The following is a 19,373-nucleotide window of genomic DNA, read 5'->3' on the forward strand; positions in this document are numbered from 1 at the left end:
ACTCCATTTACCTGCCAAGTCAGTCAGGCTTTCCTGTGTGCTTGGCAAGGAATATGAATATTATTTTCTATAGCAAGTAAACATCCATGCAATTCAAGGTCATACGCAAGGAGATCCGCAAGCAGAGTCCAACCTTCAGGGCTCACCCCTAAGAAAAACACATACTTGGTATAAACAAATTTCAGCCAAATGCATCCAATATCTTCTTTTATATGTCCTATAGCGTAAAATGGTCTTCCTAATTGTAATATGTAGATATACGAAATATAGCCTGAAAGTGGTACCAATATTCACTCCTTGTATAATGTTTGCTATGTAAGTCTGTTTTAGCTGGCTTTTAAATTATAGCTGGTTATTACTCTATTCTTTTCCGGAAAAACAGATTTTTTTTTTTTTTTTGGGTGGGACATGGGGCTTGAACTCTGCCTGAGCGCTGTCCCTGAGCTCTTCAGCTCAAGGCTACCACCTTATCCTTGAACCAAGCCCCACCTTCCATTTTCTAGAGGTTAACTGGAGATAAGAGTCTCAGGTCAGAACCTTGGTTTTTGGATATCAGCCTCATAAATAGCTAGGATTATAGGAGTGAACCACTGTGCCCAACAAAACAGAACTATTTTGATTAAGTGTCTTTAGTATTCTCCAAGTAGACAGTTTTGTATAAGGGATCACTACATACTGTAGTACAAAATATTCCACTTTCCAGAAATAATTTCAGCCTACATTCAAATAATTGGATCTTCATTCAGACCCTTCAACCTCTGATCATATTCTCTTTGTGCTGATAATACTGTTTGTTTGGCTGAGACCTTTACCCCATCTCTGACTATGAAAACCATCAATGCTGGTGCGGCCAGCTCAAATGCCACCTGTTACAAATCTCTGAAAACTTTTGAACTGCTATATTCTACACACACACACACACACGCATGCACGCACACGCACACAGAAAGGTAACAAAACACAATGATACCAAAGCAAAGTGATCTGCTTAAAAATTATTTATCAAACAAGCTAAATACAATTAAATGTAGATTAAAAGTCCAATGTTATTGGATTCCTTTTTGAGAATCTATTTTTGAACACAAATTTTGTCAACTTTTTTTAAACTAAGGAAAATGATTAAAAATTGAAGAGATGTGAAAAACATTCTCAAGCAATAAAGAACATGGTAACATGGTAGAAATAAAAATTAAAAAATACACAATACAAACTATAAAATCAAAACATTTCCTATGTGTTTTTAAGATGCTTGAGACTAGCGTGAAGATCAAACTAGCTGCTTCAAGTTAACAAACAGCATATAATAAACTTACTTCGTACAGAATTTTAGAAAAGAATACTTGTTGGGTGTATAAACTGTCACAGTAGGCAAACATATTTTACATGTGAACTACTCATTATATGGAGGTAAATACGAAACAGTAACAGAAGCATCTTGATTTGACAACAATTTTGGATATGGTTGTTTTGCTAGATTCCAATATCATAATGGTTGAACGTGTAATCAGAAGATAATCCCTTCAACTTTTTTTTGTTAAAAACTAACTTGTTCCAAAAACTTTGGTAATTTAGGAAGAGGGAACTATAGCATATTCTTTGTTCATAAATGATTCTAACCTATGGACAACACAAAAAATAGTGGAAGAGGAATTGTCCTATAGAAAGCCTCCTTTTTTTTAGTAGTTCCACGTAATGTGATACAATATTTCAATGGGAACAGTGGTTACACCACAGATCTGGCAGTTACTACTGTTTGAAGCACAAGTTTGTCCCATAATATCCATCAAAGGCTTTCAAACCTAATTGACTTTGGCAGTACACATAGAGAACATGATGTCAATGGGACTGCCAGTGAAAATGAGGGCTTTTTGTAAAAGAAGTTTGCTCTGTGTGTGGGTATGTATTAAACAGAAAACAAGGGATAAAACAGTGTATCCAAAACCATAAGATGCAATTTTTCCTAAGTAGATCTCAATTGTATATATAAGTCAAGTGTCTAGAACTTCAGTGGATTCTCAATTTCCCCCTTTGTCATTCTTCAGGACAAAGCTGCAGCCTGTACCTTCTGAACACAGAGGGAAAGGGCTCTTTGTCCCTTTTCAAGTCTCAGAGAAAGAATGGGCATTTGGCATCAGCAGCGCTGGAGAAAGTGAGGGCTCCTTGTCCTTGTCTTTGCTCTCACTTTAAGTCTGGGTTTTGTGCTTGTGTTTATGCTTATGCTTGTGCTTCTTCTTCTTTTTCTTATGTTCATGGTGGTGATGGTGATGGTGGTCATTGTGTTTGGAGGATGCAGATTCCTTAGCAAACACTGAGAGAGGAGCGGCTACCGCAGAATGCATACTCATCTCCAAAGAGGATTGTTCTTTACCTTCAAGATGAAAAATAGCCATGTGAATTCCTGTTGGTAATAAGGGAAGGAAAACTCAAGAAAAAGGAGGCTGATAACAATATTAAGGAAAGAGGAATTTCTAAGTGTTTATTACTTCTAGGAATGAAGAAGTATTTGCATAAGACACACAGACCCTAGTTTCACAGAATTTTCAACATTTTGGTGAAGAATTGGATATTTTACTTCTTAAAAAAATCTACGCAATTATGATATATGCCAGTGTGCTGCTAAATTATCTCTTGAACATTATTAATAATTTGTAAGTTTTAAGAAGAAACAATAAGCTGGGTGCCTGTGACTCATGTCTACAATCCTAGCTACTCAGGAGGCTGAGATCTGAAGATTGTGGTTCAAAGCCAGCCCATGCAAGAAAATTTGTGAGATTATCTCTAGTAACCACCCAAAAAAAAGCAAGAAGTGGAACTGTGGCTCAGTGGTAAAGCACTAGCCTTGAAGCTCAGGGACAGTACCCAAGTCCTGAGTTCAAGACCCAAGGCCAGCATGCATGCGCATGCATGCCCACGCATGTATACACACACATACGCATGCACACGCACACATACACACAGAAGAAGAAATAATGATTATATATATTCTAACAGCTAAAATATACTTTATTCATATACAGTTCTGTCCTAATGTATATCTGGGGAGAAAGGGACTGAGTCATTTTATTCATGTCACTTAAGGAACTATTAATTAATACACAAATATTAGCCAGGTACTGGTGGTTCACACCTGTAATCCTAGCTATTCAGGAGGCTGAGTTCTGGCAGAATTCTCCATCTCCAATTATCCAGCAAAAAAAAAAAAACAGATTGAAGATATGGCTAAAGTTGTAGAGTACTAACAATGAGCAAGAAAGCTGAGTGAGAATGTGAGGACCTAAGTAGAAACCCTAGGAAACCGCCTCTTCCCCCACCCCATTCTCTCACAAAGAATTGAGATTTAGGAAACATTCTTTTAGCCTTAAGTATTCTCTGGGCCTAGTACTTGATTGAAACCTATATCAAATGTCTTATAATGTCCTTTCTAAATCTAGCCATCAGCCTAGGAATTTCTAATAGTTATAAAATTTCCCTATTTCTCAACCCATGGGCCTAGCCATCCTCAGACCATATTCCTCAAAACAATTAGTGGTACAGTTTTACAATGCAGTCAACTAAATAAAAAGCCCCAAACTCACTTCAGATCCCTTCCCTTCCAGATCTAACTGGTTGCCAAATCATGAAGATTCTCATAACCAAGCATGTCTGTAACTGTAAGAGTTCAGACCCTTTTATTTCATCTGGAGCCCAATGTTAGTCTCATAGCCTAATCTACACTTGACAGAGTTACAGGGTAGTGCTTCTGGGAATTTTGTTCCTCAAAAATTTACCGGCAGCTGAGGGTTGGTGGTTCATGCCTGTAATCCTAGCTACTCAAGGCTGAGATCTGAGGATCATGGTTCAAAGCCAGCCTGGTTATGAAAGACTGTGAGACTCATCTCTAATTAACAACCAGAAAATAGGAAGTGGTGCGGTGGCTCAAAGTGGTGGAGCTGAAGAGCCCTGAGTGTATAGGCTCAGGCCTCATGACCAACAAAAAGAAAAAGAAAAAGAAAAAAAAGAGAAAGACATGGGCCGGGAGTTTGGCCTAGTGGTTAAAGTGCTTGCCTAGCATGCATGAAGACCGGGGTTCGATTCCTCGGTACCACATACATAGAAAAAAGCCAGAAGTGGTGCTGAGGCTCAAGTGGTAGAGCTCTAGCCTTGAGAAAGTCCAAGGACAGGGCTCAGGCCCTGAGCTCAAGCCCAGGACTGGCAAAAAAAAAAAAAGAGAGAGAAAGACAAAGACAAAGACAAAGAGAAAAAGAGAGAAAGAGAGAAAGAAAGAAAGGAAAGAAAGAAAGAAAAAAGAAAGAGAAAGAAAAGAAAGGTTACAGTATCTGAGACATTTTTGGTTACAAAATAGGAGAGAGGAAATGTTTCAGGCAGTTTGTGGGTAGAAAGCCAGGGTGCTGCCAACCATCACACACAATGGACAAGACAACTAGCCCCCATATGCCTGAAGCATCACTGATATCCACATTTTGAAAACTCTGCCACAAGTAAGTCAGTCTTTCTGTAGGCTGATGGTGGCATCTGCTTAAAAACTATGGGCTCTACTGAAGTGTAACTTAAATGTAGGAGTCTTTACTATATTTTTTAATCCTTTTTTCTTAAAAAGAATTTTTACTAAAATAGACTTCAACACAAATTACTTTTCTTTGTAAAAATGTAATTTCTCAGCACTAATTTTGATCCAAACCAGCCCGCAAATCATGGTTTTCGCCAAAACAGGCATCAATACAGATGTTTTCTAAAAACTACACTAATTTTATTGACAATTATACAATTTGTCCTGAAGTTGCCTTTCTAGCTTTATGTTGCACTCTTCGTCTTCAGACACCCTTAGCTGCCTGGTTATATCACAAGTTATTTATAGATGCCAATCCTGTACCTTAAAAGACCCATCCTTCTTGTCTGACTCACACTCACTCATCAGAGGTTACATGTCAAATAAAAAAAAACAGACAAATGGGATATCAGCTCTTTTGAAACTTATAAAAGCTTAATAATAAAAACACAAAACAAATTTGGCTCAGCTCCAGCAGGGGAAACTCTGTGAGACTCTTATCTCTAATAACCATCTAAAACCTAGATGTGGAGCTGGACTCAAAGTGGCAGAGCACTACCCTTGAGCAAAAAAACCCAAGGACAGTGCCCAGGCCTTGAGTTCAAGCCCTACAACTGGGGAGAGTGGTGGTGGCGGGGGGAGGGGGGAGAGAGCGTGAGAAAGAGAGAATAAGATAAAACCAGTAAGAAAAGAGGATAACAAGGGACTTGAATTATTTTGGAGAAAGAACCAGAAAGGCAAAGTTTTCTACAAAATAATAGAGTTGTCATCTAATGGAAGGGAAAGAGGAAAAAAGGAACATTTTCATCCCCAAATTTATTTATAAGATTGACTATTTCTGGGGCTGGGAGTTTGATCTAATGGTAGAGTGCTTACCTAGATCTAATGGTACAGCTAGGGTTCAATTCCTTGGGACCACATACATAGAAAAAGACGGAAGTGGCGCTATGGCTCAAGTGGTAGAGCTCTAGCCTTGAGAAAGCCCTGAGTTCAAGACCCAGGACTGGCAAAAAAAAAAAAAAAAGACTGTTTCTGTCAAGCTAAACTCCTCTTCAACTATTTGAAACTGAGCTTCCTATTTAATAATTTCCAAATAATGGATTGTTTGACAATAATACTCTAATATAGTTTCAGTTCATTATAATTACTTGTCTTATCAGCGTTCAAATTATTCCATAGTTAACCATTAGTGCCCTTAAAGTTGACTCCTAAGTCAATTTCCTTGTATGTGTATCTGTCTATCTGTCTGTCTGTCTGTTTCTGTGTGTGTCTGTGCTGGGGCTTGAACTCAGGACCTGGTGCTTTTCCTGACCTTTTTTTTCCTCAAGTGCGCTACCACTTGAGCCACAGCTCTATTTCTGCCTTTTTGGTGGTTAATGGAGGTGAAAGTCTCACGGACTTTCCTGCCCGGGCTGATTTCAAACCATAATCCTCAAATCTCAGCCTTGTGAGTAGCTAGAATTATAGGCTTGAGCCACTGGCCTAGCTAGTTTCACTTTTGAAAAGATTTTAAGTATTTTTTGGCAAAGCATCTTTTTGGCACTTAACTCTGCTGAAAAGTACAAGTTCCAAAATAATTATTAGCTTTTCTGCAATTTGAATAGGTTGGCAGGTGTTAGGGTTAAATGATGAAACTTCTTTCAGAGCAGGAAAGGACCTCCCACCCCTGAGTGCAAAGAGCCAAGTAGCAAGTTGCAAAAGTCTGTCTGAAGAATGACTAAATGATCTGGAAGCTGAGTTTTACATGTAGCTTTAAAATCTATTTCTTTTCCCTCCCTCCTTCCCTCCCTCCCTCCCTTCCCTCTTTCCTTCCTTTTTTCCTTCCTTCCGTCCTTTCTTTCTTTCCTTCTTTCTTTGCCAGTCCTGGGGCTTGAATGCAGGGCCTGAGCGCTGTCCTTGGACTTTCTTAAGGGTAGACTCTACCACTTAAGCCACAGGACCACTTGCAGCTTTTTCTATTGGTACCAAGGAATTGAACCCTAGCTGTACCATTAGAGCTAGGTAAGCACTCTACCATTAGATCAAACTCCCAGTCCCAGAAATAGTCGATCTTATAAATAAATTTGGATGTCAGCATCTTACAACCCTCACTGAGTTAACAGATGCCAAATATCAATAAATGTTAACCTCATTTAACAGTCAACCAGACATTAGATCAGATGAAACACCACCTATAAATCTGAATCTAATTCAAGTCCTAGATACAACCATAAATTAATAGAAACAACAGGGAAACTCAGTTACACCACTAGTAACAATTAGCAAAATAGACTTGGAAACTACATAGCAAAAATCTGATTTAACAAATATATCTTATTTATTTTGTAGGTTGTGGGGTTGGAACTCCAGGTCTGGGCACTGCCCCTGAGCTCTTCAGCTCAAGGCTACTAGCCCTACCCCTTGAGCCACATCACCACTAGTAGTTAACTGGAGGTAAGAGTCTCAGAGACTTTATTGCCTGGGCTGGCTTTGAACCATGATCCTTAGATCTCAGTCTCTTCAGTAGCTACAATTACAGGAACGAGCCACCACTCCCGGCTTAACAAATATATTTTAGGTATAAGGGAAGAAAAAGAAAAACATATGGACTTGAATCTTTAGATTTAAAAAGATAAACAATGTTTAGATTATTCCATTGCAATCTAGACTTTTTTGAACAATGATTTAAACAAATGCAGTTAAAAATAGAAATAATTGCATTTATCAATCATCTGACTTTAAAATAATGAGTGGACGGGCCAGGAGTTTAGCCTAGTGGTAGAGTGCTTGCCTAGCATGCACGAAGACCTGGGTTCAATTCCTTGGTATCACATACATAGCAAAAAGCCAGAAGTGTTGCTGTGGCTTAAGTGGCAGAGTTCTAGCTTTAAGAAAGTCCAAGGACAGTACTCAGGTCCTGAGTTCAAGCCCTAGGACTGGCCAAAAAAAAAAAAAAAAGGAAACAAGTAGGAGTACATTTATGAAGATTTATTTCTATAATACACACCATTAATATACTCATATATGTGCACAAAGACAGTGGATTAAGTGTTCACTACTAGCTTTAGCTCCTCAGCTTCTGTTTATTAAGAAAACACAAGCTGTGTGCTGGTAACTCAGACCTATAAATCTAGCTAATCAAGAGGCTAAAATCTTAGGATTGTGGTTTGAAGCCAGCCTAGGTAGGAAAGTTCCTAAGATTTTTATCTCCAATTAACCACCGAAAAGCAGGAAGCAGAGCTGTGTCTCAAGCAGGATAGAGCCAGTCTTGATGAAACTGCTAAGGCAAACAGCCAGGTTATACAGTATGGGAGATGAAGCTCCAGAACTAGACCAACAACAAACACATAAAAACACACATACATACTCCCTGTCCCCATCTTTCCTGAAAAAGTTTTTCCAAGTGTAACCTAATCTAAAAGTTACATGAAGCACAATTTCCTTCTCATCTGAGTCATAAAAAAAAACAAAAACAAAACAGAATTGGAACATATATTAGTTTACTTTCACTGTAATGTATCAAGGTTACCAACAGAGAATCTGTCAAGAAAAACACATCATCATCTTCTTCACACATATACTTACATGAAAAATTTTAACATCATTTCAAGGGTGTACAAGATACCTGGGAACTTGAGACCCACTACACAGCACAGCCTCAACTGTAAGGTTAGAATTTCGTAGAATTTCTAAAAGCATGGATCTAGTGGTAGAGCACTTGCACAGTAATGACAAGGTCCTAAATTCAAATCCAAGAAACACCACCCACCATAAACCCCTTTCAGTGACTTGAAATATGTATTTCTATTTTAGACATGAGATTTTTAGGAAGAAAAAAACACCCACATAGTTCAAAATACTACAATTTCTCTATTTTGTGTTATATGGAAAGGAAATATATTTGCTGATCAGACAGAAAATCTTTCTGAAGATCAAAATGCAGCTTCAGTCAATTTAACAAATATAAAACAAAGTTCTTAAAAGAAACCTAATGTGGGCAGTTTTCAGTCCATCTGATGAATAAAGTATTGATAACAGTTTGCTATACCTCTATGAAATTCAGATTTCATGAGTGTGTTTAAATTGAAGACAAAACTACAGATACTATTAAGAAAGCAAATCTGTTATTTGGATCCGTTAGATCTCAGTTAAAGTGAAAACAACTGAAAAACAGTGTTACAATATAGCATTATAATTTAAGGACAGAAATTCAAAGTCTGTTTTTATACTGAGTTTCAAAACAAAGATCTTTAGGGAAAGCTGCCAAACTCTGTGTTTCTTAAAAAAAAAAAAAATCAAGTACTAGAATTATGTTCTTAATTACACAAGGCGTTACATAACCCAGCACACAGAGCTAGGCGGCTGTAGGAGCTCCTTCTTTCTCCTCCACAGAACCACTAGGGAATGCCCTCTGTTTCTCCTTCCCCTTATTCTCATCTCTTCATCACTGAAATACCTGAAAGGACCTAAAAATGGTTTTGATCCTGTACCACTGGCCATTAAAGAAAAAGACAGGGCAGTTCAGAGATGAAGAGGAAGGAGCTCCAACAGACTGAACCCTATCCTATGACCTCATGATAAAAAAGGCAGAGCCAAAATTTGGCACCTTCCTATATTCCTTAACTACCCTGCATTTTTCCTCCTCAGTCTTGGCATATAATGTGATGAAAGCTATAGTATCAAGAAAGGAGAACGAAAAGAAACAGAATGTATTTTTAAAGCAATATGGAGCAGTACACAAGCACACTGGCACACTGGGAGCACAAAAGGAGTTAAACACCAGCTTTGATATAAGTCAACATGCACTATCACTAAGAAAATCACAGCATGCACGAAGACCAGGGTTCGACTCCTCGATATCAAATACACAGAAAAAATGCTGGAAATGGTGCTGTGGTTCAAGTGGTAGAGTTCTAGCCTTGAGAAAAGTCCAAGGGACAGTGCTCAGGCCCTGACTTCAAGACCCACGACTGGCAAAAAAAAAAAAAAAAAAAAAAAAATTCTGCTAATGTTTCTTGTTTACAACTCCCTGTTCCTGAATTCAACACGTGAAGATTCAATCTTTGTTTATCTGTATCCAATGTTTACTCCTTATTTGAATTATGTGCTCTTTATAAGTAATAGAACAAAATAAGCAACAACAAAAAAACGTGAAAAAGTCAGATCAGTACATACACGACAGAAATTAATTACTTTTTATAAACTGCGCAAAATTAGTAGGAACTAAATTAAAAGACAGGACATGTTAAATGCTTTCTGGGTATAATATCAGGGTTTTTTTTGTTTTGTTTTGATTTTTGTTTTTTGCCAGTCCTGGGACTTGAACTCAAGGCCTGAGCACTGTCCTTGGACACTTTGTGCTAAAGGCTATGTCTCTGCCACTGGAGTCACAGCAGCATTTCTGGTTTTTTCTGTGTATGTAGTGTTGTGGACTCGAACCCAGGGCTTGTGCATCTAGGCAAGCATTCTACCACACTCCTGGCCCCCTCTAGTGTCAGTTTTTAAGAATGAATCACTAATCATAAACACTGAGGAGATATGAGATTCACTTTTGTATTTTATAAAGGTAGAGGCTATTATATACTTTATGACTTCTAATGGAATTCATATTTTTCATGTATTTGGAAAACTTATTGCAAGGGAACAATAAATGTTAATGTTAATATGACACACATATACTCACATGCACATATAAGTATGTGTATATGTAAAGGTATGATTAGGGAAGATTCTTTTTTCTCATTTTATGTTATTTATTTTTTTACAATACTGAGGTTTGACTGTTAAGGCCTAATATTTGCTAAGTAGGCACTCTACCACTTAAGCCATTGACCAACGCTTTTTTGTGTGTTGGTTATTTCTGAGATAAGATCTCTCTTTATACTAGCATGTAATGAGATCTCTCCCCCATGCAGCTGGGAATAAAAGGCATGCGCCATAGCACCTAGCCAATGGTTGAGATGAGATGCAGTCTCAAGTGAACTGGCTTCACACTACAATCCTCTGATTCCTTAAGTAACTATAATTACAGGATTGAGCCGTAGCACTTTAATTTTGATGGAGAAAAACACTTTAAATAGTAGGGCCAGGTATGGTAGCTCCCATCTATAATTCTAGCTACATCCCAGTTCAAAGCCAGCCTGGGGAAAAAAAAAGCCTGAGGGCAACCCAATGATAAAGCTGGAGGCCCTATCTAAAAACAACTACATCAAAAGAGCTGAAGGAATGCTTCAAGTGACAGTACTTGCCTAGCAAGAGCAAGCTTCTATGTTCAAACTCTGGTAATGTCAAATAAATAAACTAATAGAACAGTCTTTACGATCAGAGACTATGAAAGTAAATACAGTGCAACAAAAGCAAACATATATTTTAAAGCATTCTTAATTGATAAAGCAAATCTATGAAGTTTATAGATTTGTTGTTGAATCAAACAAAAATTACTCTTACCTGATCCCTTACGAGCAAGTTCCATACTCCACTGAGGTTTTGTGGTGGATGTGATGTCACAGCCTGATGAATGCTGGGGCATTAAAGAAGATCGGGAACTAGCTGGCCGATACTTAGAAAGCCCTAAAATGCCAAATGAGAGGGAAAAGATAAATTTCTTAGTTTCCTAAAAGGAGAAAAAGGCTTGACAGGTTTTTACAACTTAGCCTTAAAATTAGAAGCAGTTCAACCACTTTTTTTTGTGGGTCATGAGGCTTGAACTCGGCCTGGGTGCTGTCCCTAAGCTCTTTAGCTGAAGGCCACTGCCGTACTCTTGAGCCACAGTACCATTTCCCGAAGCAGTTCAACTATAGTGAAAGATTGATTCTCTGAAGACAATGCACATTTGAGAGACTGTAAGCTTAAATGAGTTCCTACACATACCAATGAGACCAGTGGGAACTATTTCATGATTTATTATTCATATGTTTTATTATGGATCTCCCAAATTTTGGTAATAAATTCCATTGTAGGACTTAAAAATAAAATTATTTAAGGATTATAGAAGGCATTTAAAACAAGAACTTGGTAGCTAGGCACTGGTGGCTCACACCTATAATCCTAGCCACTCAGGAAGCCGATATATGAGGATTATGATTTAAGCCAGCTGAAAAGACCATGAGACAATTATTTCTAATTAGCCACTAAAAGGCTGGAAGTGGAGCTGTGGTTCAAATGGTAGAGGCACTAGCTCTGAACACAAAAGACAGTGCGTACCTAGCCTGTGAGCTTAGGTCCTGATTTCAAACCTAGTACCAAATTCCCTCTCAAAACTGCAAAAACCTACCATGTTTTACATGAGCAGAGTTACAGTAGGAATTCAGAGATCAGATTGTGAAACTAACCTTACCTACACATTAGAAATGTACTCTGGATACATTTATCTGCTGTGTATCAATTCTGTCACTTATAACACAGAAAACTCCCCATATTTGGGTTTAGACCGCAGTACCAAAACTTGGGTGTGCCATCTTAACACATCTACTCACATGGGCAGAATAGATAATGATCAAGACTGCTTATAAAGACTTTATGACTGATCGTTTACAAATACTTCTTAGGCCCATAATCTACCTGAAGACACTTCAAATTCTATTTGCTCATCTCAGATTGCAAGGTAATATAAAAAGTAATTAAAGCCAGGTGGCTCATGCCTGTAATCCTAGTTACTCAGGAGCCTGAGATCTGAGGATTAAGGTTCAAAGCCAGCCAGGGCACTAAAGTCCGTAAAACTCTTATCTCCAATTAACTGCCAGAGAACTGGAAGTGGAAGGGCTCAAGGGGTAGAGGGGTAGCCTTGAGCTGAAGAGCTCAGGGACAGCAACCAGGCCCAGAGTTCAAGTCCCAGGATCGACCAAAAAAATAAATTCAATCTCTAAATAAAATTAAAACAAAAGTTCATATAAACAAAAAGCAAACCAAGGTAAGTAATGGGGCCTGGAGCATAAATTTAACTTCTTAAAAATTACATTAAGGGCCGAGAGTTTGGCCTAATGGTAGAGTGCTTTGCCTAGCATGCACGAAGACCCAGGTTCGATTCCTCGGTACCACATACATAGAAAAAAGCCAGACGTGGTGCTGAGGCTCAAGTGGTAGAGCTCTAGCCTTGAGAAAGTTCAAGGACAGTGCTCAGGCCCTGAGCTCAAGCCCAGGTCTGGCACCAAAAAAAAAAAAAAAAAGTACATTACAAGCTCTTGCTCAAATACAAATACCATAAAAGATAACCACCAAGCCAAATGGTTAGGATTTTCAAATAGACAAAATAAAGGTACACAGACAGGATGAAACAATAAAGGAAAAAAATCATAATCACGTAGAAGAATACATGAGCATGAATTTATCATCTTACTTAGTAATACTCTTAAGTTATTACACTGATGACTATACAATAGTGCCAAAACAGATAAAAATACAAAAACTGAAGATTAATGCATTATACTTTAGGTATCAGTATGAATTTTAGAAATAATGGTGAGTGAAGAAAAGCAAATCATGTTCATCATACGAGAACAAATGCAGGAGAAAAGGACTAAAGAAGTCTGCAGAACACATCCATTCATGGAGCATGATATATATGTTGAGGCAGGGTGTTGAACAAATTAAAAAAATACTGGTGGCTCATGCCTGTACTCCTAGCTACTCAGTAGGCTGAGATCTGAGGACTGTAGTTCAAAGCCAGCCTGGGCAAGAAAATCCATGAGACTTTTTTTAAAATTGGTTACGGGGCTTGAACTCTGGGCCTGGGTGCTGTCCCTGAGCTTTTTAGCTCAAGGCTACTGTCTTCCCCATTGAGCCACAGCACCACTTCTTCCATGAGGCTCTTAACCACCACAAAACTGGAAGTTGTACTGTGGCTCAATATGATAGGACAGCACCCAGGCCCAAAGTTCAAGCCCCAAGATCAACCAAAAAAAAAAAAAAGCTAGGCTAGGCAGAAATCTTACTTCAATGGAACACCAAAGAAGCTGGAAGTGAAGTTGTGGGTCAAGTGGTAAGAGTGTAGCCTTGAGCAAAAAAGCTAAGGGACAGGGCCCAGGCCCTGAAGGAAGAGAGAAAGAGAAGGGAAAAAGGAGCCAAGAGGGAGAGGGAGAGGGAGGGAGAGAGGGAGAGAGAGAGGCAGAGGGAGAGGGAGAAGGAGAGAGGCAGAGGGAGAGGGAGAGAGGACGAGGGAGGGATGGGGAGGGGGACGGGGAGGGGATGGGGGGAGAGAGAGAGAGAGAGGGAGAGGGAGAGGGAGAGGGAGAGGGAGAGGGCGAGGGCGAGGGCGAGGGCGAGGGCGAGGGCGAGGGCGAGGGCGAGGGCGAGGGCGAGGGAGAGGGAGAGGGAGAGGGGAGATAAAGCCAACTTACAGATAGCCCTAGAAATGAAGTACCATCTCTTAGACTTGTATATCAATCTCACCTGGAGTTGATGGCCTCTCAAGCATGTTCAGATGATGGGAAATAAAGGCCTGGCTATCATGAACGGTATCCATATCAATCTCCTCCTCATCTTGAGAACTTGAAAACTAGAACACACACACACAAATGAAAGCATAAAAGAGCCATTACCTCACTTTACACTTAAATCTTTGCTTTCAGGAAAATCAGCTGAGATACCATAAAATATACCCCCATATAATCTTAAAAGGAAATGTAGGCTCTCTTCCTCAAAAAGTATTAATAGAAAGAAAAGACTACTTGGTCTAGGTGCCAACAAAAGAAGTTGGTTAAAATTTACTAGAAATACAATAGCAACTAAAACCTATACCTACATAGTGAGAACAAATGGTAAACTGTGGTGGAATGTGCACAAGGGCTCCTTGTCCAAACAGAGAATATGTGACAGAAGTTAAATAATTGGTTGGAATGCCTTAGAAGGACATGTGGGTATTTTTATGATTTCAATGGTCCCATGTGTTCCTGCTAAGGAAAAACCATCACAAGTATTCAACAAGGTGTTCATCCTACACTGTTAATACAGGTTTAACCTGTATTCCTTACTCTGATTTTGAGTTTGACTTTACTGCTATCCTCATTCTTCTCCAGTATTTGACCAGGTTCTAGTGGGGACCCCAGTGGTGTGTCAGCCTTCCTCTTCACTCCCTGCTGATGAGCTGATATATTACATGATGCTTCCTTGGCAAGGTGATCATCTTCCTGTGGCAATATTTAAGATCAAAATTAGATTTTTGAAGACAGTAGCTCATATTATAGCTAAAATCTAATAGCTATAACAATCATGCAGATTAGAGCATGCCCAATGGCTAAAAATAATTAGCAATGGGCTTAAATGGGCTTCCTGTCTGTTCTTTTTTTTTTTTTTTAATTAATTTTTGGGAGGGGAAAGAAAGGAAGTACTAACCTTCTATAGCTTTTCCAAAAGAATATATCTTTTCATGTTACTTTCTTCTCTTCAGAAGTGTAAATGTGGATAGATTAGCATATGTGAGCCAGAATTATAGATGTACTTATTTCTAAAGATTTAGATCTAACAGAGGCTTTTTATTGTTGTTGATTTTTTATTTTTTACTTATTTATTTTGCCAGTCCTAGTACGTAAACTCAGGGCCTAAGCATTGTTCTTGGGCTTTCTCAAGGCTAGAACTCCACCACTTGAGCCACAGCACCACTTCTGGCTTTTCCTATATATGTGGAGCTGAGGAATCAAACCCAGGTCTTTGTGAACACCAAGCAAGCACTCTACCACTAGGCTAAACTCCCAGCCCCTGACAGAGCTTTATAAAGAGACTCTCTGTGTAAGAATCTCTTTTCTTCATAGTAAAACTCTAGGACGCTTTTTAAATACATGTGATTATATCTCAGAAATGTTGGCAAATGAACTTTAAAATGACTATTGCTATTATGATAGTATGTGAGTTTCAGAGTGTCAAAATACCAATAGGAAATGGCTAGGCAAGTCTAAATATTGGTGGGGAAAAAAAGTTGAAAATTATTTCTAGAAAAAAAATTTTTCTTGCAGTAAACAGAATAATATCTTCAGGTGTTTGTTTGTTTTTTTTTAATGTCTAGAAACTTTATAATGCAAAGCTAGAAAGAAAAGCTTTCCTAAAAGTAAACATCCACAAATATATGAAATTTCAAAATGTAATGTCTCCCTCCCCATTGAGCAGATTTCTAATTTACCCAATTGATCATCATTGTTGTTTTACTACATTCAACAAGAATTCGCCAAATACTTACCTTATGTTTAGAATTAAGCTATTGTAGAGTAACAAACAACTTGGTATTAACACATATGGCTAAAATAGGTTAATATGTATTAACTATCCTTTTTTATACTATTCAGGAAAAAGTCTATGCTCCCATACAAAATATGACAGCATTACAAAAGAAGAAAACCAGCAGCACAGCATTTGTTACACTCAGTTATGTGACTGATAATAGCATTTTATAAATTGTAAAACGCTAACAAATAAATGTCAGCCAGGTTTTAAAATAGCACAATGATCTGTCTCAGTGGATTTAAATTCCCCAGTTTGTGACAAGAAACTCTTATCTAGATAGCTCTACAAAATATACATGTTGTGTAACACATGTGATTCTTACTGGGTTCTGAAATCCGATTTGCTGTGCATGACTGCTTGGATTACTTGTAACGTCTTGGTTGCCTGTCATGACCTCTGGAATTATGGTAGGATTCAGCACAGCTTTTTTTTCCTTTAGATTAAGAACCAAACCAAGCTCTGGCAAGGGTAAACAAGAAGGTCTACTGAGACCAAAAAGTGTGAAATATAAGTCGACAGCACCACACCGTAACCTCCAGTCATGTGAAGTACCTAAGAAGAAAATACAGAAATTTCATTACCACATTTTCATCCACAGAAAATTAATCTCAGACATTAGGTAAAATCTAATCGCCTAAAAAGGTATTTTTCTGGCCTTAAGACTTCCTTTTCATTCTTCCTCCTATTACCATCCATCTGCCTTTCTTTATTAGTAGTGTATTAGGAAAAAAGCACTCCACAAGCCTTCTTATATCCTACAGCTGAAACACATTTCTTCTAATGCTAGAATGTATTATTATTTGGGGGGCTTAAATATGAGAAGGAAATATACTGCTAACTGAAACAACAGAATTCTCACCATGGACAGTGTTATACAAGGAAAATACTTGGTTAAACAACTTTATTTGTGTAGCACTGAGTATTTGTTAATAACAGAAATAAGCAAATCAGATTAAACTAGCTGAGAGACTAGCAGTAGGTTTCTGGATTTCTTTGGTTTTCTCCCTAAAGAGATCATAGCAGTCACTAAAATGACAGACCAAGGCACAATAATAGCAGATTTCTGTCTCATCCCCCACCCCCTCCAAGTAGATTACTCTAGGTAGACACTGAAAATAAAGATAGCCTTCAATTCCTTGAATGACATTATTTATATCATTATTATATTACACTTAAATGCAACTTGGAAGCAATGGCTAAAACATCTCTTGTAATTACATATGAAGCTACCATTCTCCAAAATGAAGACTTGAGAGGCTGGGAATGTGGCTTAGTGGTAAAGTGCTTGCCTAGCCTGGATATGATTCCTCAGTACCACATCAACAGAAAAGCCTTAAGTGGCACTATGTAGTAAAGTGCTAGCCTTGATCAAAAGAACCTCGGGGAAAGTGCCCAGGCCCTGAATTCAAGCCCCAGGACTGGCACAAAACAAAACAAAATGAAGGCTGTGTCTTCAGAAGCTAGGTAGCAGAGAAATTATGTCTTAAAAATAAACTATAAATGCCAAAAAGATATCTAATTCTTGTTTTCTATTTTATAAAGTAAGTTTTTATTTCAGTTATTATCATCCAGTACCTTACTTTGAAGTTATGATTTCATATGCTCTAAATTGTAAGCTATTTTCCTTTTGGCTGGAAAATCATTTCTTTTATTATGGAAAAAGAGCTATTAGAACTCATTCAGGTCCTAATAACAGCTGCTCCACACTGCCCACAGCATTAATACAAACTCTTGAGGCTTTTACATATGGATCCATATCGATCTTTCCAGATAACACCATTTTGTAAATACCCTATCAGAACTACATGTGTTTTTATTTAATACATATTTATTAATATTTATTTTATTTAATATATTCATATATTTATTTTGTGTTTCCCTTCATCTTTCTCCTGGTGGTTGACTATTCTTAATTCCTCAAGAGCTAGATCAAATGTTTCCTCTTTCCATGAATATTATCATTCCAGATAGGGTTCATGGCTCCTTCTGGTTCTCTGAAAAGCCAATTCTCTTTATTTTAGCAACTACTTCTTTATACTACATATTACCTATTCCTAAGTGTCTCATTCTATTGTACAAAATTGAGGGAAAAAAAAGCACATAAAACATAGTGGTATGCAGAAGGTGCTTTAAGAAATAACTAGTGAATAAATATGTATAAGGACTGCCTCTGACATTTTCAATTGAAATTTAATCTATTTATGATACTTAAGCAACTAGGGATGTCTATATAATTTAAGGGATTCTTTATTGTTTACTGTATATTTCTATGGAGGATTAATTTAAAAGCCATGATGGAAATTACACAGAGGAGTTTTGGAACTGTGAGTCTAAATACTTGCTATACTGGGATAATGATGCATTTTATTCTAAAATGATTAAGAAAAAAAGCGGGAAGTGGCACTATGACTCAAAGCACTAGCACTGAACAAAAGACCTTAGGAATTGAGCCTCAGGTTCTGAGTTAAAGCCCCATGACATACATACATACATACATACATACATACATACATACATACATACATGGGAGGTGTACAAGTTTAAACAAAAAGGGGAACTAGGCACTGGTAACTCACACCTGTAATCCTAGCTACTCAGGAGGCTGAGATCTGTGAGACTCATCTCCAATTAACCACTCAAAAATTAGAATGGGGATCAGGAGTGTGGCCTAGTGGTAGAGTGCTCATCTAGCATGCATAAAGCCCTCGGAAAAAGCCAGAAATGGTTCTGTGGCTCAAATGGTAGAACCTTGGGAAAGCTCAAGGACAGTGCCCAAGCCTAGAGTTCAAGTTCCATGACTAGCAAAACAAACAAACAAACAAAACACAAATGGATTTGTGGCTCAAAATGGAAGAGTGCTAGCTTTGCGCAGAAGAGTTCAGGGACAGCTCCCAGTCCTTGAGTTCAAACCCACAAACGACCCCCCCCCAAAAAAAAGGGAGGGAGGGTGGCAATTGAGCTGAATATATGACTATTCATTGTACTACTTATTTTTTGGAGTCTTGAGAATTTTAGAAACATAATATTTTTGGCATTAAAAAGTTAAAAAAACAGTTACGGTCAAACTAAATGCATACTATATAAACAGGTATGTGTGTATGTATGTGTGTTTGTATGTGTATGCATGTAAAACCTATTGGAAAGATATTGCAATGCCTACTTTCTAGTATTTAATACTACTGCCTCTATACCACAACATACCAGAGTATACAGACCTCCAGGGTTATGGGATTTGAGAAATCCCACAATAGTTGTGGCACGCAACTATTAAGGTAACTGAAACTCTGGTACCAAGAGTCCCAGTTTCCATACTTTAATCCTAACTCCAAATTCCCTTTGTAAATGCCTGAACTAGGTATTATTAAAATAAACACGCATATGAATTTTTCCAGAACACTATGAGTATCTTTACTTTTCAATACTGGGGATTGAATTCAGGGCTTAATAATGATTAAGCATGTGCTCTATCACTGAGTCACAGCCATAGTGCTTTTGCTTCTATTTTGTGTTTTAGCTAAGATCTCTCGCTAATTTTGCTTGAGCTGGCTATGATCTCAGACCACAATCTTCTTATTTCTAACTACTAAGTTAGCTAAGATTACAGGAATGTGGTACCACAGCTGGCTCATGGATAACA

The 19,373-nt window shown here is 38.0% G+C and overlaps 1 protein-coding gene across 2 annotated transcripts in view; it reads right to left on the reverse strand.

Annotated features, from left to right (window-relative positions):
- Positions 1-1,009: 1,009 nt before the first annotated feature.
- Taf2 (TATA-box binding protein associated factor 2) overlaps positions 1,010-19,373 on the reverse strand; it is a 60,688-nt gene continuing 42,324 nt past the window's right edge. Inside the window, exons 19-22 of one of the 2 annotated variants that reach the window (XM_090339319.1) lie at positions 16,059-16,288; positions 13,913-14,018; positions 10,973-11,095; positions 1,010-2,368 (exon numbers count right to left, since the gene is read on the reverse strand). In XM_090339319.1, coding sequence (XP_090195445.1) covers positions 2,184-2,368; positions 10,973-11,095; positions 13,913-14,018; positions 16,059-16,288 — 644 coding nt within the window. In that variant the 3' untranslated portion in view covers positions 1,010-2,183. Of the gene's footprint in view, positions 2,369-10,972; positions 11,096-13,912; positions 14,019-14,045; positions 14,650-16,058; positions 16,289-19,373 lie in introns of those variants that run through there. The other variant, XM_090339320.1, reaches the window with a different exon arrangement.

Source organism: Megascapheus bottae, chromosome 9, assembly GCF_031878675.1.
Source record: "Megascapheus bottae isolate mThoBot1 chromosome 9, mThoBot2.hap1, whole genome shotgun sequence".
Classification (NCBI taxonomy): Eukaryota; Metazoa; Chordata; class Mammalia; order Rodentia; family Geomyidae; genus Megascapheus; species Megascapheus bottae.